The sequence below is a fragment of the Eleutherodactylus coqui genome, chromosome 12 (assembly GCF_035609145.1).
Source record: "Eleutherodactylus coqui strain aEleCoq1 chromosome 12, aEleCoq1.hap1, whole genome shotgun sequence".
Lineage (NCBI taxonomy): Eukaryota > Metazoa > Chordata > Amphibia > Anura > Eleutherodactylidae > Eleutherodactylus > Eleutherodactylus coqui.
The window spans coordinates 132,320,638-132,338,773 of record NC_089848.1 but is presented as its reverse complement, the minus strand read 5'-3'; the positions used below and the strand labels follow the sequence as shown (position 1 = coordinate 132,338,773).

The 18,136-nt window shown below is 44.0% G+C and overlaps 1 protein-coding gene across 1 annotated transcript; it reads right to left on the bottom strand.

Annotated features, from left to right (window-relative positions):
- Positions 1 to 409: 409 nt before the first annotated feature.
- Positions 410 to 17,749, bottom strand: LOC136586957 (mycocerosic acid synthase-like polyketide synthase). Its single transcript, XM_066585317.1, has 3 exons — positions 17,552 to 17,749; positions 9,796 to 9,977; positions 410 to 5,909 (listed from the first exon to the last, which is right to left on the bottom strand). The coding sequence occupies exons 1-3, from the start codon at positions 17,667 to 17,669 to the stop codon at positions 447 to 449; spliced, it is 5,763 nt and encodes a 1,920-aa protein (XP_066441414.1). The 5' UTR covers positions 17,670 to 17,749; the 3' UTR covers positions 410 to 446.
- Positions 17,750 to 18,136: the final 387 nt, after the last annotated feature.

Below are 18,136 nucleotides of genomic sequence, written 5' to 3'. Positions count from 1 at the left end.
TACTGTGGTGCCTAAAAGTGTGTGAACGATTCTGAAGGTTCACTTTAAATTACTGAATCCACCTTTGCTCTAGTGCACCCTCTATGGCTACTGTTCTTACTCCAATTTCAAGGAATCCAAGACACCACAGATTCCAGTAACATTTTCAATGTTTATTCATTCCATCATTAAAAACCAGTGACATTTTGGCCATATATGACATTTTTCAAGACAACGGCTGGATGTCACTGAAACGTTGTAAAGGATGTATTTTTAAGAATAAGGTGAAAAAATATACTGAACATTTTATTGGAATATATGGAGCCTTGGATTTCTTCAAATTGAAGTAGTACTGCGGTGAACTGGAAGGCTACTCCTAGTTATATGGTTATTAAAGACTGGAGAAATCATTCACATCCATGTACTGTACTCAATTCAAATCACATGCGATGCTTTTATTTTCCATATCACAGTTTTGTGTCCTGTATTATTTCTCTTTCAAGCTCATTAGCGTCACAGTCGACTTCTTTCAGCATTGATACCAGCCAAGAGATTGTTGTATTTGGATCCAAAATGTTGACCACAGGTATTCTAATGTTCTTATCTCGGAAGATGCGATTCTGCATTGTCATAGCGACCATGGAATCAACACCCAGAGAACTGAGAAGAGTATTCATAGTGATATCACTAGCACTCACACCAGTCTGCTCACTAACTACTAGCAAAATGTAATCTTCAGGTTTTTCACACTTTATTTGGGTGGATTGTCTCACCTTCGGTGTTTCTTCCAAGTTTTCTTTTACATCCAAGAAAACATTGCGAAACCTTTTCTTCAGCCCCGGGGTGTAAGAAACCAGATTATTCTTCATGGCTTTAAAATCTAATTTTGCAATTGTTTGGTGGGTATTGTTTAATAAAAGACAATTCTTTAGATGAACTCGTATTTCTTCTGCATTTAATAGTAGGATTCCTTTTGCTTTTAAGAGTTCATGAATTTTGTGCTGGTTGAGTAATACCCCAAGATTGAGGGCACCCCAACTGATCGACTGTCCACAAAGACCCAGATTTCTTCTGTAGTGACAGAACACGTCTAAAAAAGAGTTGGCAGCAGCATAACTTGCTTGCCCTGAATTTCCAACTGATGAAACAAGAGATGAATAACAAACAAAATAGTCAAGTTTAATGTTTTTAGTAGCATGGTGAAGATTCACCGCTCCATCTACTTTTGGACTCAGGACTTTCTCAAACAAGAGCAAGTTTAGGTTCTGCAGAATCCCATCATGAAAAACAGCAGCGCTGTGAAAGATTCCTTTGATTGGAATTCTTGGAAATATTTTTTGGATGTAATCTATGGCCTTTATGACTTCAGTATAGTTAGTTATGTTACATTGCAGGGTGACTATCTTTGTGTTTTCTTTCTCAACCTCAGCTATTTGTTGCACGATTTCAAGAGTGGGATTTCGTCTGGATAGAATGACAACGTTGTCACCACCATTCTGTAGAATGAATTTCACAGTTTCAAACCCAAGACCAGTCAGACCACCTGTGACTATATAAACAGCACAGTGCTGAAAAAGCTTTTGATCAGGTGAGGACCCAGAAATCTTTGAGGTTATACTATTGCCTAGCTTAAGGAGAGGTAAGGTCTGAACTGTTGAGTAGCTGCACAGTGTATTCTTCCCTTCAGATGTATTGCATTGTGGTTGGGTGATAGACTCAAGAATATTGATTTCAGATGCTATAGAATATAGCCATTTATGTAAGTCACTTGCAAACAGCTGTAGATATGATTTGTGAAGCACAACATCAAAATCAAGTACATGAACATAAATGTCTTGCCTAGTGTAAAGTATCACATTTTTTACATTTTTCTGGTCTGATAGGATAATAACATTTTTAAGAAGAGGTAGTTCAGTGAGTGCTTCTCTAGATATACCTTCAGCTGTGGGAAGAACTACCATAGCAACACACAGTTTGCCATTTATCATATTCCCATTGGATATGACAACTTCCCAGCCTGCTTGTTCTGCTGTTTTGCATAAAACTCTGCATAAAATGGACTTTGCATCTGATGTCACTATTGCCAGTTGTGGTTTATTTTTTGCACATGGTAGTTGGTGATGTAATATTTCCCAGGCTAAAACAAAGAAGGAGATACAGGGAGACTTTCTTAATACAGCTGCTTCCTTAACCAAGTAGCAAACATTCTCGGGAACCCTTATTTTGGAGGCTGCAACAACTGGATAACATACGGCAACTCCATCTCCAACTTGAATTTCTTTGACATCTTTCCCAACTGCGCTAACAATTCCAGCAAAATCCAGAGCAATGAGCTCATGCTTTTCACTCATTGTCCAATACAAAGCACTTCCATATTTCCAACTTGAAAGACTAACAGGAAAATAATCATCAGTATGGGCACAAATTTTGTCAATATTAATCTCTATTTCTTTGCCCTTTAATTCAGAAGATGTGGAATTTGTAAATTCGGCAGAAACGTCCCTTATTTTGTAGGGATCTGAGGTGTGCAGGGTAAAATGATCAGGATGCTGTAAAGATTCTATTTGCTGTGTTTTCTTTTCAGTGTCAGTGGGAATTATTTCATTGGTATAAATATAACCGTCATTAATCCAGATCTCTGGATGGTCCTCTGGATTATAATTTAAGAGAACCTTGGCTAGCGATGCAACATCTCGGGGACTTGAGGAGCTAACGTCAATCAGCTGAAATGTAATGTCTGGCATTTCAATTACACAAGCTCTTGTCATTCCAACAAAAGCAAATCCAGGATTGATGTGATCCACTGTGCCTTCAACAGTTCTGAAGGTCACCGTCCGGATAGTAGGCTTGGGGCTTATTTGCCTCACTGATAAAATTAGCTGGCGATAGACATCACAACACTTTGCTAGGTATTGGGGGAGATTGCCTAGAGATTGCTCAGTAGGTTTGTGGACTCCCCACATAAACACAATATCTTTGCAGTTACTGTTAAAGAGCTTTTCTACCTGTAGATCTGAATCCCAACTGTTGAAGGTTATGTAGCTCAGTCCATTTTGAATATATTTTGATAATTGTTCGCCAACTCCCAAATTATCAGAATAAACCAATATATTTGACTTGTTTTCTTGTATGTCTCTGCTTTCAGAAGATTGGGTCCATTTAACTTGGAAAAAAGTTTTCTCTTGTTTGTTTGCCGTTTGATTCAGAAATGCCATTTTAACACTTTTTATTTCTACTAAAAGGAAACCGTTGTTATCTACAAAGCATCCACATAATTCAACGTACGTCTGGGTTGTTTTTATTGTTTTTATGTAGATGATCATTTCATCTTGAAGAGGCTGTAGAATCATCAAGCTTCCTATGGATGATGGAAAGCCCACTAAAGATTCCTTGGTACAAGTTCCCACGCACACTGCCACTTGTAGGAAACAATCTAAAATGACTGGATGTATGTGGTACTCGTACATTGTTTCTTTGACTTCTTCATTCACTTTTACTCTGGCAATCCCTTCTTTGAGATCTTTTCCATAATAAACATCCCCCAACTGTCTGTAAATCTTCCCATGTTTAAATCCAATTGAAAAGAGATGGTCATAAAAACTCTCTTGAGAGAAAATAGCAGAACATCTTTGGAAGATCTGTTCAGTTGAGATTCTTTTGCTCGTGTCAAGTAAACGATGAGTTTTTTCTATTTGCCCCATTGCAAAAACATGTGATGTTAGAACTTCAAAATGAATTATTTGATATTCTTGTTTCCGATGTAGTTTGACATTAAGGTCTACTGAATCTTGATTGAGAACACAGGGGCTAGAAAACATTACACTGATTTCCAGAGAACTTAAAGGCACTTTAGGTTTGAAGCTGATAGCTGCCACAGCCAATCCAAGTTCCACATAGAGTGCGCCTGGAATAAAGACCGATCCTATATTTTTGTGTTCAAAGACATAGGGTGTATTCTTTTTAGATATTTTACACCTGAACTCAGTGAAATCTTCACTCATGCTGTGGATTAATGGGTGGTTGGGACTTAATGCGGTTTGGTTTCCCTGCCTGATTTTTTCAAATCGAATATCTTGCTTGATGTGATCAAACCTGTATCTTGGAATTGTGGATGGAGCAGATTTATAGGCTTCAAATACATTACACCAGTTAAGATTGTATCCATGTGCAAAAAGTGCAATCAGCATAGAAAAAATGGTCTCATACTCTTTTTGGGGCTGAATAGCAGATAATACTGTTGTGTTGGCTCCTAATGTTTCAATTATGCTCCTTTGTAATGTTCTTCGAGGACCGATTTCAAGAAAGAGGACATTTTCTTTATCTCTTGCTGAAGCTTCTACAGCTTTCTGAAAGGCAACTGGTTCAGAAATATTTTTAGCCCAGTAATCGCCAGTGGTGAAATCTCCTTTGGATGCAGGTTTTCCTGTCACTGTTGAAAGAAGATCAATTTCCATATTTTGTTCTTTTAAATCCCTCAACATATCTTTTACCTCATTCAGTATTGGATCCATCATGGGGCTGTGGGATGCAGCACTGACATCAAGTAGATGGAGAAAAATATCATTTGAACGGTAATCTTTGGTCAGTTTTTCCTTGAGCTGGTCTATTGTTTCACCATCTCCAGAAACTGTGCAGGAAGTAGGACTGTTATAAGCAGCAATGCAAACCTTTCCCTTGTAAGATGCAATTATTTTTGACAATTCTGTAACTTTAATATTTCCAACCACCAACATTTTCCCTCCAGTAACTCTGCATTGCAGTGTGCTTCTGTAATAAATGACTTTGACAGCATCTTCTAGTGAGAGAATTCCAGAGCAATGAGCTGCTGCAACTTCTCCAACTGAATGTCCAAGGATGCAGTCGGCCCTCAGCCCCCAATGTTTCAGTAGAGCCACTAATGACACCTGAACTGTAAAGAGCAGTAACTGGGCTACATCCGGCCTTGAGAAATCATCAAACTCATTCTGCAACAACTGTACCACAGAAAGTGGAGTGTAGACTCTAATCATCTCATCTATCTCTTCACATTTCTTCCTGAAGACTGGCTCAAGTTCTAGAAATATCTTACACATCCCTTTATAAAGGACCCCATTGCCACACAGCACAAATACAATCTGGGGACTGGATTTAGCTGGAGCAGTGTCTTTTTTCACAATTTGAATTTGTTGGTTTAATTGAGTCAACGAAGAGGCCAAAAATCCTGTTCTGTATTCGTGATTTAGATGACTTCTTCTGCAAGCTGCTGTGTAGACCAAGTTCTCCAGAGTTAAGGATGTTGCCTTGCTTAACATTTGTTGTGTATCTTCAATAGAGAGGTGAAGTGATTTTTCAGAGGCTGCAGACAAAATGAAAAGTTCAACCGGTCTTTTTGAATGATATTGAGGATATTTTTGTTTATATTGTTTGACAACGGCGTGAGCGTTAGTTCCCCCAAATCCAAAATTATTTATTCCTGCTATTCTTCCAAATTTGCTCTCCTCTTGCCATTTCTCAGGACTGGTTGGAATTTCTAGATTGGATTCCTCAATGATTTTGATGCCATTTTCCTTAGAATAATGTAGAGATGGAATAATAATTTCATGCTGCATCATGAGAAGAACTTTTATCAACCCAGCAACCCCAGAAGCACATTCAGTGTGACCAATGTTCCCTTTAACTGATCCAATCTTCAAAGGCTTCATTCCACTAGAACGCATTTTTCCAATTATGTTTCCTAAGCTTGCAGCTTCAATTGGGTCACCAATTGGTGTTCCAGTACCATGAGCTTCAACATACTGAATAGAACATGGATCTATAGTTTTATAGATGTACTGCAATAATTTCTCATGTTGGTATTGAGATGGTTTGGTTATCGGTGTTACTGACTGACCATCTTGGTTAACTGCACTTTTACAAATTATTCCCCAGATTTTGTTGTAATCTTCTACAGCCTGTAAGATATATAAAAATTATGTAAGAAATATATAAAATATACAATAATATATGCAATGTACCATATAATTGTATAGGCACTTTAATTAAGTGTTATCCACATTAGTATGTTAAAGGGGTTGTCCCGTTATCAGAGAACATTGACCCTATACCACCAAGTGTATTAAAATAACAAGTAGTACTTATTCTGCTTCTCCCTGGGGGATCCAGCACTGTAGCCCCGCCATTGTCCTGGTGTTTGTTGTGGAGGTGATGTCACAGGAAGTCACCTGAATGCTGCAGCCAATCAGAGCTGTGTCATTTTGAACTGATGGTATCGTGGTATCCAAGATGTGAGTGCTGATGCCTTGAGAACAGACTGTCATGCTGCAGCGGTCAGGTGACTTCTTGTGACGATATCTCCACAATAAATGCCTGGAGGATGGCACAGCTACAGTGCTGGATCCCTGTGGCAGAGGAGGACTAAATTCTGCTCTTTTAACACACTTGGGGTATAAGAGTAATGTTGTCTAGTAATCACACAACTTCCTTAAATGGGCAGTGCCTCTTTTCAATTTTAAAAATTATATTTGGGTAATTAAAAAAAAAAGAAAACCTAATATATTTTGAATTGACATAAGTATTCACAACCTCTGGTATGACACTTATAATTTAGCTCTGGAGGCCTCCCATTTCTCTTGATCATCTTTGAGATGTTTCTGCATCTTGAATTGAGTCACTTGTTGTAAATTCAGTTGATTGAACATAATTTTATGTTTTATATAAGATCTCACAACTCACAATGCATATCAGAGACAAAACCGAGCTATCAGAGACAAAACCGAGCTATGAGAGAAGAAAAGAAATTGCCAATGAGCTCAGAGACAGAATTGTATGGAGGCACAGATTTGGAGAAGGCTACAATACATTTCTGCTGCACGGAAAGTTCTCAAGAGCCCAGCAGCCTTCATTATACCTACATGGAAGAACAACTATGACACTTCCTAGAGCTGCCGACCCACCAAACTAAGGGGAATGACCTTGGTAAGAGAAGTGACCAAGAACCCAATGATCCCTCTGGCTGAGCTCAAAGATCCTGCATGCAGATGGGAGAGCCTTCCAGAAGGTCAACTATCACTGCAGCCTCCACCAATCTGGGCTTTGTGGCAGAGCAGCCAGAAAGAAGCCTCCTCAGAAAGACACATGAAAGCCACCTGCAGTTTAGCAGAAAGCACCTAAAGGACTCTCGGTCTGCGAGAAGCAAGATTCTCTGGTCTGATGACAGCAAAATTGAACTTTTTGGCCTCAATTATGTCTGGGGGAAAGTAGAATCAGCTCATCATCTTCCTAATACCATCCCTACAAGGAAGCCTGGTGGTGGCAGCATCATGTTGTGGCACAGGGAGACTAGTCAAGGTTCAGGGAAAGCTGAATGGAGCAAAGTACAGAGATATTCTTAATGAAAACCATGATTCAGAGTGTAAGAGACCACAGACTGGGCAGAAGGGTCACCTTCCAACAAAATAATGACTAAGCACAAAGCAAAACAACACAGAATGGGCTTCGGGACAACTTTGTGAATGTTTTGGAGCGGCCCAGCCAGATCCCTGACCTAAACTCAATCAAGCGTCACTAGAGAGACCTGAAAATGGCTGACCACAGATGGCCCCCATCCAATCTGACAGAGCTTAAGATCATCTGCAGAGAAGAATAGCAGAAAATCCCCAAATCCGGATTTACAAACCTTGTGGTATCACACCCAAGGAGACTGGAGACTGTAATCACGGCCAAAGGTGTTTCAACTAAGTATTGACTACAAGGTATGAATACTTATGTCAATGAAAAATAGTTTTTGGGTTTTTTTTAATTTACAAAGATTTCTAACAATCTGTTGTCACTTTATCATTATGGGGTACTTAATGCAAAATGAGGGGAAAAACTTTAAATTTTTTTAAATTTGCACAAGATCAAAGTTGATAGACGGGAGCCATATTCATGAGTGGTGTTTTCTATGTATCCACGCTGCCGCTATTTTAGTTAGTTTTTTTTTGTGCAACCAAAATGCGCACGCAAAATACAGACATATGAACCAACCCATTGCAATCAGTTATTCTCTGCATATTGCACACGCAATTTTACATGTGCAAATATGCGTGCAAATGCGCCCGTGTACACCCAGCCTTACTCCGTACTACATGTTCAGAAGTCCTGGCAGCACTTCTGTTTGCCTTCACACAAGGCTATCTACTGGATGGCAAAATTATTGGCTCCACAGAACACTTGGATCTCGTCCGTAGGTTCATGCTGATATGAAATAACTTTTGTGTAGTTATAAATGTAACACATTTAACCCAATGCTGATAACTTGCTGCAACAAGTAATGTTTACACAATAAAAGCTATTGTAAGGGCAAAAGATCCGTGTCACAGTTATTTCACATATTAAGTGTCAAACTAAACTTTGCTAGATCTGTATTACAATACTAACTGATATACCCAGCTTCGCCCGAGTTAATTTGGTACTGGTGTTTTTCTGGTGTTCACACAGAAAATCTTATCTCACCCCACAGAATGTTCCACCTCACACACGCTGCTCATAACACACAGGTCAGATAGATTCCTCTCCGTGTATAGGCAGGTAGGAGAGAGATTTATCTCAGACTGTATGTGAAAATGTCACCCCATAGAATGTGCCACCTCACACACTCTCCTCATTTTTAACCTGACATGTAACTCCCCTTTTAATTCAAATTTCCTACCCAGACTAAAGGTTGCAGCCCCAGGTAATACTTAAATGCATACTCCATCCTAGCAGTCCATGTCCACTTCCTTTTGTACTTTACAGCCTTTTAATACATACAACAGTCAGTTTTATTCCTGTCAGTATATACTCATATTTCTAAATGCGTTTTGTTTTGCTGAGAAGATAACTGTCTCATATATTGCGGGGTACAGATATGTTATTAGTTACATAACATAGGAATGGTTATGCCAAATTTCAAGTTTGTGCAGTACAGATGTGTGCTATGAGTTACATTACATAGGGGGCCACTTACTTGTATGCATAGGATTGATAATCACGTTGCAACCTTTTAAATTTCCAATATTTAGTACGCAAAGAATGGTCATGGCAAATTTCATATTTGTGCGGTAAAAAATTGTGTAATTATTTGTTGCATCGGGAAGTGAGAGAATTAGATTACGTATGTAAAATTTGGACGCTAATTATTTTGCGCTTAGAATTGAATAATTGAGTTGGGACCCATTAGTTTTTCCTATTTATGACATAATCAATGCTCGTGCCAAATTTTAAGTTTCTATGACATCGGGATGTGAGAGAATTAGATTACGTATGTAAAATTTGGATGCTAATGCTTTTGCGCTAGAATTGAATAATCGAGTTGGGTCCCATTAACTTTTCCTATATATGACATAATCAATGCCCGTGCCAAATTTCAAGTTTCTATGACATCGGGAAGTGAGAGAATTAGATTCTGTACGTAAAATTTGGATGCTAATTCTTTTGCACTTAGAATTGAATAATCGAGTTGGGATCCATTAACTCTTCCTATTTATGACATAATCAATGCTTGGGCCAAATTTCAAGTTTCTATGACATCGGGAAGTGAGAGAATTAGATTCCGTACGTAAAATTTGGACGCTAGTTCTTTTGTGCTAGAATTGTATAATTGAATTGGGACTCCTTTACTTTTCGTATTTTGGACATAATCTATGCTTGTGCCAAATTTCATGTTTCTACGACATCGGGAAGTTGGAGAACTAGTGGCGAGTCAGTCAGTCAGTGAATCAGTGAGTGAGTCAGTGAGGGCTTTCGTCTTTATATATATAGATGTAACTCAGTAAAATAAAATAACTCGTTCACTTTACTGAATGTAAGACATCGTACCTTTTTTAAAGGTTTTAAGAGAACAACACCACATCCTTCTCCTCTTCCATATCCATCAGCTTTGTTGGAAAATGGTTTACATATCCCATCTGGAGAAAGCATCTTTGCTTTGCTAAGTATGACGAACATACGAGATTCAATAATGCAATTGGCTGCTCCACAGATCGCCATATCACAATCACCTGTTGATGACCGGTATCAGTCAGCCATAAGCCAGGAATAGAGTAATTCTCTTTATTCTTAGAATTAAATATACTATTCTTTGATATTAAAGCAGATTTGTTATGTGACTATGTTGTCCGGTTCAAGGGCTGCATATTATAATAACAGGTCCGATTAGATTTATACCAAATGACACAAAGATATACTAATAGGTAGAGGCGGAGAGTGCTAGGGTCATAAATACAGCCGACTCTGGATTGCAACTGGGTGTATTCAGGTCCAGCACTTGCACTCAGCCAATCTAGGCAGATGTCAAGGCCCACCACACCTGGGGGAACCCACCCAGATCCTCCACAAGTGACAGAGCAAACAGGAGGAATGAGGATGTGAAGACCTGCATCGCTGTGGAGAGGATAATGATCTGCAATGATGTCAGGAGGGGTGGAGCTTAGCAGTGAAGAACGAAAGTCCTGGGATAATGGATTTTTGGGTGAGACAGATCAAACTTTCAGTGACAATCAGGAGCCACATCAAACTAACTATCCAGCCAAACAAATCACAGATGACTAGAGATGAGCGAGCACCAAAATGCTCGGGTGCTCGTTATTCGGGACGAAATTATCGCGATGCTCGAGGGTTCGTTTCGAGTAACGAACCCCATTGAAGTCAATGGGCGACCCGAGCATTTTTGTATTTCGCCGATGCTCGCTAAGGTTTCCTTGTGTGAAAATCTGGGCAATTCAAGAAAGTGATGGGAACGACACAGCAACGGATAGGGCAGGCGAGGGGCTACATGTTGGGCTGCATCTCAAGTTCACAGGTCCCACTATTAAGCCACAATAGCGGCAAGAGTGGGGCCCCCCCTCCCAAAAACTTTTACTTCTGAAAAGCCCTCATTAGCATGGCATACCTTTGCTAAGCACCACACTACCTCCAACAAAGCACAATCACTGCCTGCATGACACTCCACTGCCACTTCTCCTGGGTTACATGCTGCCCAACCGCCCCCCTCTCCCCCCCACAGCGCACACCAAAGTGTCCCTGCGCAGCCTTCAGCTGCCCTCATGCCACACCACCCTCATGTCTATTTAGAAGTGCGTCTGCCATGAGGAGGAACCACAGGCACACACTGCAGAGGGTTGGCACGGCTAGGCAGCGACCCTCTTTAAAAGGGGCGGGGCGATAGCCCACAATGCTGTACAGAAGCAATGAGAAATCCAATCCTGTGCCACCGCCATCAGGAGCTGCACACGTGGGCATAGCAATGGGGAACCTATGTGCCACACACTATTCATTCTGTCAAGGTGTCTCTGCATGCCCCAGTCAGACCGGGCTTTTTAATTCATAGACACAGGCAGGTACAACTCCCTATTGTGAAGTCCCTGTCGACCGACAGCATGGGTGGCTCCCTGGAACCCACCGGCGATACACAAAAATATCCCATTGCATTGCCCAACACAGCTGAGGTAGTAATGTCGTGCTTAATGCAGGTGGGCTTCGGCCCACACTGCATGCCCCAGTCAGACTGGGGTTCTTTAGAAGTGGACACATGTAGTTACAACTCCCTGTGCAACCACAGCATGGGTGGCTCCCTGGAACCCACCGGCGGTACATAAATATATCCCATTGCATTGCCCAACACAGCTGAGGTAGTAATGTCGTGCTTAATGCAGGTGGGCTTCGGCCCACACTGCATGCCCCAGTCAGACTGGGGTTCTTTACAAGTGGAAACAGATGCATTTATAATTCCCTGTGGACCCACAGCATGGGTGGGTGCCAGGAAGCCACCGGCGGTACATAGAAATATCCCATTGCATTGCCCAACACAGCTGAGGTAGTAATGTCATGCTTAATGCAGGTGGGCTCCGGCCAACACTGCATGCCCCAGTCAGACTGGTAATATGTACCTTAACAGTAACCGCGTTGGTGGTGACTGCGGACCTAGTAGCACGGTTTTATTTTGTTGGTTTTCGGAATGTGGCCAGGATTAAGTGGGCCGTGGCGGGGGATGTTTTGGAGGCACTACGTGTCCTCTCCACGTGTCCGTGGTTATATGCACCTTAACAGTAACAGCGTTGGTGGGAAATGGCCTCGCCGCCATCATGTCTTTGGGAAGCCTCTGTTTCCACACCCCAGAGACATACCATTAGCAGCGGTATAGGCAGAGCCCAGAATTAGTAACATTTCAGCCGTAGCATTAGCGACAGGCCCCACTAACATATCACTAGCAGCATTATAGGGGGAGCACAGTCTTAGTTCTATTTCAGTAATAGTAGCAGCCTACACAGGCCCCAGGAACAATTCCGAAGCAGCAGTATAGGAGGAGCATAGTCTTAGTTCCATTTAAGTCTTTGTAGCAGCCTACACAGGCCCCAGGAACAATTCCGAAGCAGCAGTATAGTGGGAGCGCAGTCTTAGTTCCATTTCAGTAGCTGCAGTATAGCCAAGGCCCAAGTTACATTTATGTAGCTAAAGTGTAGGCCAACCCCACACACACTTCTGTACCATGAGTGCAGGCGAAGAACATACAAATTGCTATGATTACACTGTAGGTGAGGGCCCCAAAACATTGGTGTACCAACAGTACTAATGTACCTCTGTAAAAATTGGCCATGCCCAACCAAGATGGCAGGTGAAACCCATTAATCGCTTTGGTTAATGTGGCTTAAGTGGTAACTAGGCCTGGAGGCAGCCCAGTTTAACTAAAAATTGGTTCAAGTTAAAGTTTCAACGCTTTTAAGAGCATTGAAACATATAAAAATTGTTTAGAAAAATTAGATGAGTGAGCCTTGTGGCCCTAAGAAAAATTGCCCGTTCAGCGTGATTACGTGAGGTTTCAGGAGGAGGAGCAGGAGGAGGAGGAGGAATATTAGACACAGATTCATGAAGCAGAAATGTCCCCGTTTTGGATGGTGAGAGAGAACGTAGCTTCCATCCGCGGGTGCATAATACGTATTGCTTAGGTATCGCTGCTGTCCGCTGGTGCAGAAGAGAAGTCTGGGGAAATCCAGGCTTTGTTCATCTTGATGAGTGTAAGCCTGTCGGCACTGTCGGTTGACAGGTGGGTACGCTTATCCGTGATGATTCCCCCAGCCACACTAAACACACTCTCTGACAAGACGCTAGCCGCAGGACAAGCAAGCACCTCCAGGGCATACAGCGCGAGTTCAGGCCACGTGTCCAGCTTCGACACCCAGTAGTTGTAGGGGGCAGAGGTGTCACGGAGGACGGTCGTGCGATCGGCTACGTACTCCCTCACCATCCTTTTACAGTGCTCCTGCCGACTCAGCCGTGACTGGGGAGCGGTGACACAGTCTTGCTGGGGAGCCATAAAGCTGGCAAAGGCCTTGGAGAGTGTTCCCCTGCCTGCGCTGTACATGCTGCATGATCTCTGCACCTCCCCTGCTACCTGGCCCTCGGAACAGCGCCTTCTGCCACTAGCGCTGTCGGATGGGAAGTTTTCCATCAGTTTGTCCACCAGCGCCCTGTGGTATAGCATCATTCTCGAACCCCTTTCCTCTTCGGGAATGAGAGTGCAAAGGCTCTCCTTATACCGTGGGTCGAGCAGTGTGTACACCCAGTAATCCGTAGTGGCCAGAATGCGTGTAACGCGAGGGTCACGAGAAAGGCATCCTAACATGAAGTCAGCCATGTGTGCCAGGGTACCTGTACGCAACACATGGCTGTCTTCACTAGGAAGATCACTTTCAGGATCCTCCTCCTCCTCCTCTTCCTCCTCCTCAGGCCATACACGCTGAAAGGATGACAGGCAAGCAGCATGGGTACCGTCAGCAGTGGGCCAAGCTGTCTCTTCCCCCTCCTCCTCATCCTCCTCATGCTCCTCCTCCTCCTCCTCAACGCGCTGAGATATAGACAGGAGGGTGCTCTGACTATCCAGCGACATACTGTCTTCCCCCGGCTCTGTTTCCGAGCGCAAAGCGTCTGCCTTTATGCTTTGCAGGGAACTTCTCAAGAGGCATAGCAGAGGAATGGTGACGCTAATGATTGCAGCATCGCCGCTCACCACCTGGGTAGACTCCTCAAATTTTCCAAGGACCTGGCAGATGGCTGCCAATCAGGGCCACTCTTCTGTAAATAATTGAGGAGGCTGACTCACACTGCGCCGCGCAAGTTGGAGTTGGTATTCCACTATAGCTCTACGCTGCTCATAGAGTCTGGCCAACATGTGGAGCGTAGAGTTCCACTGTGTGGGCACGTCGCACAGCAGTCGGTGCACTGGCAGATTAAACCGATGTTGCAGTGTCCGTAGGGTGGCAGCGTGCGTGTGGGATTTGCGGAAATGTGCGCAGAGCTGGCGCACCTTTCCGAGCAGGTATGACAAGTGGGGGTAGCTTTTCAGAAAGCGCTGAACCACCAAATTAAAGACGTGGGCCAGGCATGGCACGTGCGTGAGGCTGCCGAGCTGCAGAGCCGCCACCAGCTTACGGCCGTTGTCACACGCGACCATGCCCGGTTGGAGGCTCAGCGGCGCAAGCCAGCGGTCGGTCTGCTCTGTCAGACCCTGCAGCATTTCGTGGGCCGTGTGCCTCTTCTCTCCTAAGCTGAGTAGTTTCAGCACGGCCTGCTGACGCTTGCCCACCGCTGTGCTGCCACGCCGCGTGACACCGACTGCTGGCGACGTGCTGCTGACACATCTTGATTGCGAGACAGAGGTTGCGTTGGAGGAGGAGGAGGAGGAAGGTGCTTTAGTGGAGGAAGCATACACCGCCGCAGATACCACCACCGAGCTGTGGCCCGCAATTCTGGGGGTGGGTAGGACGTGAGAGGTCCCAGGCTGTGACTCTGTCCCAGCCTCCACTAAATTCACCCAATGTGCCGTCAGGGAGATATAGTGGCCCTGCCCGCCTGTGCTTCTCCACGTGTCTGTTGTTAAGTGGACCTAGGCAGTAACCGCGTTGGTGAGGGCGCGTACAATGTTGCGGGAGACGTGGTCGTGCAGGCCTGGGACGGCACATCGGGAAAAGTAGTGGCGACTGGGAACCAAGTAGCTCGGGCCAGCCGCCGCCATCATGCTTTTGAAAGCCTCCGTTTCCACAAGCCTATACGGCAGCATCTCTAGGCTGATCAATTTTGCAATGTGCACGTTTAACGCTTGAGCGTGCGGGTGCGTGGCGTCTTACTTGCGCTTGTGCTCAAACTGTGGCGCTAGCGACGTATGGACGCTACGCTGAGAGACATTGCTGGATGGGGCCGAGGACAGCGGAGGTGAGGGTGTGGGTGCAGGCCAGGAGACGGTAGTGCCTGTGTCCTCAGAGGGGGGTTGGATCTCAGTGGCAGGTTGGGGCACAGGGGGAGAGGCAGTGGTGCAAACCGTAGGCGGTGAACGGGCATCGTCCCACCTTGTGGGGTGCTTGGCCATCATATGCCTGCGCATGCTGTTGGTGGTGCCTCCCCAGCTGATCTTGGCGCGACAAAGGTTGCACACCACTGTTCGTCGGTCGTCAGGCGTCTCTGTGAAAAACTGCCACACCGTAGAGCACCTTGACCTGTGCAGGGTGGCATGGCACGAGGGGGCGCTTTGGGAAACAGTTGGTGGATTATTCGGTCTGGCCCTGCCTCTACCCCTGGCCACCGCACTTGCTCGGCCTGTGCCCACACCCTGACTTGGGCCTCCGCGTCCTCGGCCGCGTCCACGTCCTCTAGGCCTACCCCTACCCCTCAGCATGCTGTATTACCAGTGATTTCCAAGCCAGGAAAGAAATTGGCGCAAGCCTGCAGCCAAAATAGAATTTTTTCCCTTGTTTTTCAAAGGACAAGCCACACTGCGTGTATTCAATGAATACTACTAAGTTTAATAACTGTGTTGTGGCCCTGCAAATGTGTCAGAGAACTGCAGTGATGCAAAGTTATTCGCTCCAGCAGATCAGGGATTTCCCATGCAGGAAAAAAATTGGCGCAAGCCTGCAGTAAAACGTAGCTGGCTGCGTCTGATTTTTTTTAACGTTCTGCACGCAGCACACACGTACCCAGAGCCCTGAGGACTGTCAGAGGCAGGCGAAATAGAATTTTTTCCCTTGTTTTTCAAAGGACAAGCCACACTGCGTCTATTCAATGAATAATGTATGTCTTCTGGCCCTGCCTACACAATTCTATCCCTGTAGTATTAATGCCGGGTGCAATGGTCTGCACAGCCGGTTTTGAGAAAAGAAAAAAAAATGCAACACTGCTAACAGCAGCCTGGACAGTACTGCACACGGATAGATGTGGCCCTAAAAAGGACTGTTGGGGTTCTTGAAGCCTACACTCACTGCTAACACTCTCCCTGCCTAACCACCACTTCTGTCCCTATTGCAGGGCGCAATGCTCTGCAGATCCAATTTTGAAAAAAAAAAAAATACAGTGCTAACACAGTACTGCACACAGGTAGATGTGGCCCTAAGAAGGACCGTTGGGGTTCTTGAAGCCTACACTAACTCCTAACGCTCTCCCTACAGCAGCTCCAGCACGATACCACTGTCCCTCAGCTAACTCACAAGGCATCTGAGGCGAGCCGCGGGAGGGGCCGATTTTTATACTCGGGTGACATCAGATCTCCCCAGCCACTCACAGCAGGGGGGTGGTATAGGGCTTGAACGTCACAGGGGGAAGTTGTAATGCCTTCCCTGTCTTTCAATTGGCCAGAAAAGCGCGCTAACGTCTCAGAGAGGAAACTGAAAGTAACCGGAACACCGCGTGGTACTCGTTACGAGTAACGAGCATCCCGAACACCCTAATATTCGCACGAATATCAAGCTCGGACGAGTACGTTCGCTCATCTCTACAGATGACATATCAATTCAAGAAAATCACTGCCAGCAGCCATATTTACTAATATAAAATGCAAGGGCAGGTGAAGAACCACTTCCCTCAGCATTCACACAGCCAAATTGCTATCTGGAGGAATATTAAACAGTGCGGGGGGCAGAGTGGCAGTGCCAGTGTGGTTCACTCTTGAGGTGCAAGGCAACCCGCTGGACTGAATCATAGGTGGGGTGGCATCATTAGTAGATTGTAAGTCTGCATGGTGCTCACCCATATCCATTGGTCCAGCACCCTTTGTATGCCTTATCTATGTGCAAGCATAAAGGTGCGTTTAGACATAACGATTGTAGTTGAAAAAATTGTTAAAACGAACAAAAGTGAATGATAATTTTTGACATGTATAATACAATATGTGTACATTTATACATTTATATGGACATATTTCATATCTTGATAAGCAGACCTGATGAAGAAAAACGAATGTCATTTTCAGAATCTAAAACCCCCAAATACCCCCAAAAAGTTCTAACATCTCAGTCACCAAAAATTGTGTTCCCCAGTGTATTAAATATGGAGATACAATAAATCATGAATTTCTAACATTAACTATTCAAAATTAGTCACTAGTATTATATGAAGCAAAGTGTTTGTACTTTATTACTGACATGTCGTAATCCTCAGTAAATTGCTGGTGCATATGGTTATGACTTAGGTCTCACATAGCCAAGCAGCATGGGGGCACAAGCCACGTGGGGCTACCGAGCCTTTGGTTGGGGATTACTGCAGTATAGTATATGAGGATATTCTTATATTATACTTGTGATGTATATACCTTGTTGGATGGATTGGCAGGCGTAATGTAAAGCAACAAGAGAGGAAGAACAAGCGGTGTCGATGGTCAGAGAAGGGCCAGTCAGGTTGAAGCAATATGATATCCTATTGGCAGCCATACTTTCAGATGTACCAATTCCATTTAAATGATTAATGTTATCAGCGCAGTTATTGTAAATGCTGTATGCATCTCTGTTCATGATACATGTAAAATGAAATAAGGATAGAACTAGTAGCTCGCATAGATTAAGTACAGCGTTGTTTGTAAGATACCAGAATCATCTGCCCAAAAGATACAAGTTTACACCCAGCCCATGGAAACCGGACCCTAAACTTGGTTTCCAGTGGAAGATAACTAGCATGGAGAACTATACATGTAGCAAAATGAACCCTCTGTTACCCGGTTATTACTAGTCAGCCAGTCATGGGCAGGACTATCCTGTAACACTACAGAGGAGATACCAAGCTGCCCGCATCTTTCCCCAGTACCATCAACTATTTTCCCAGAGTGCCAAGAGCGGGATTCAGGGTGATAAGCTGGCCCCGAACTTTGGGTTCTGAAAGGATTGTGCATCTTGGCTCACGC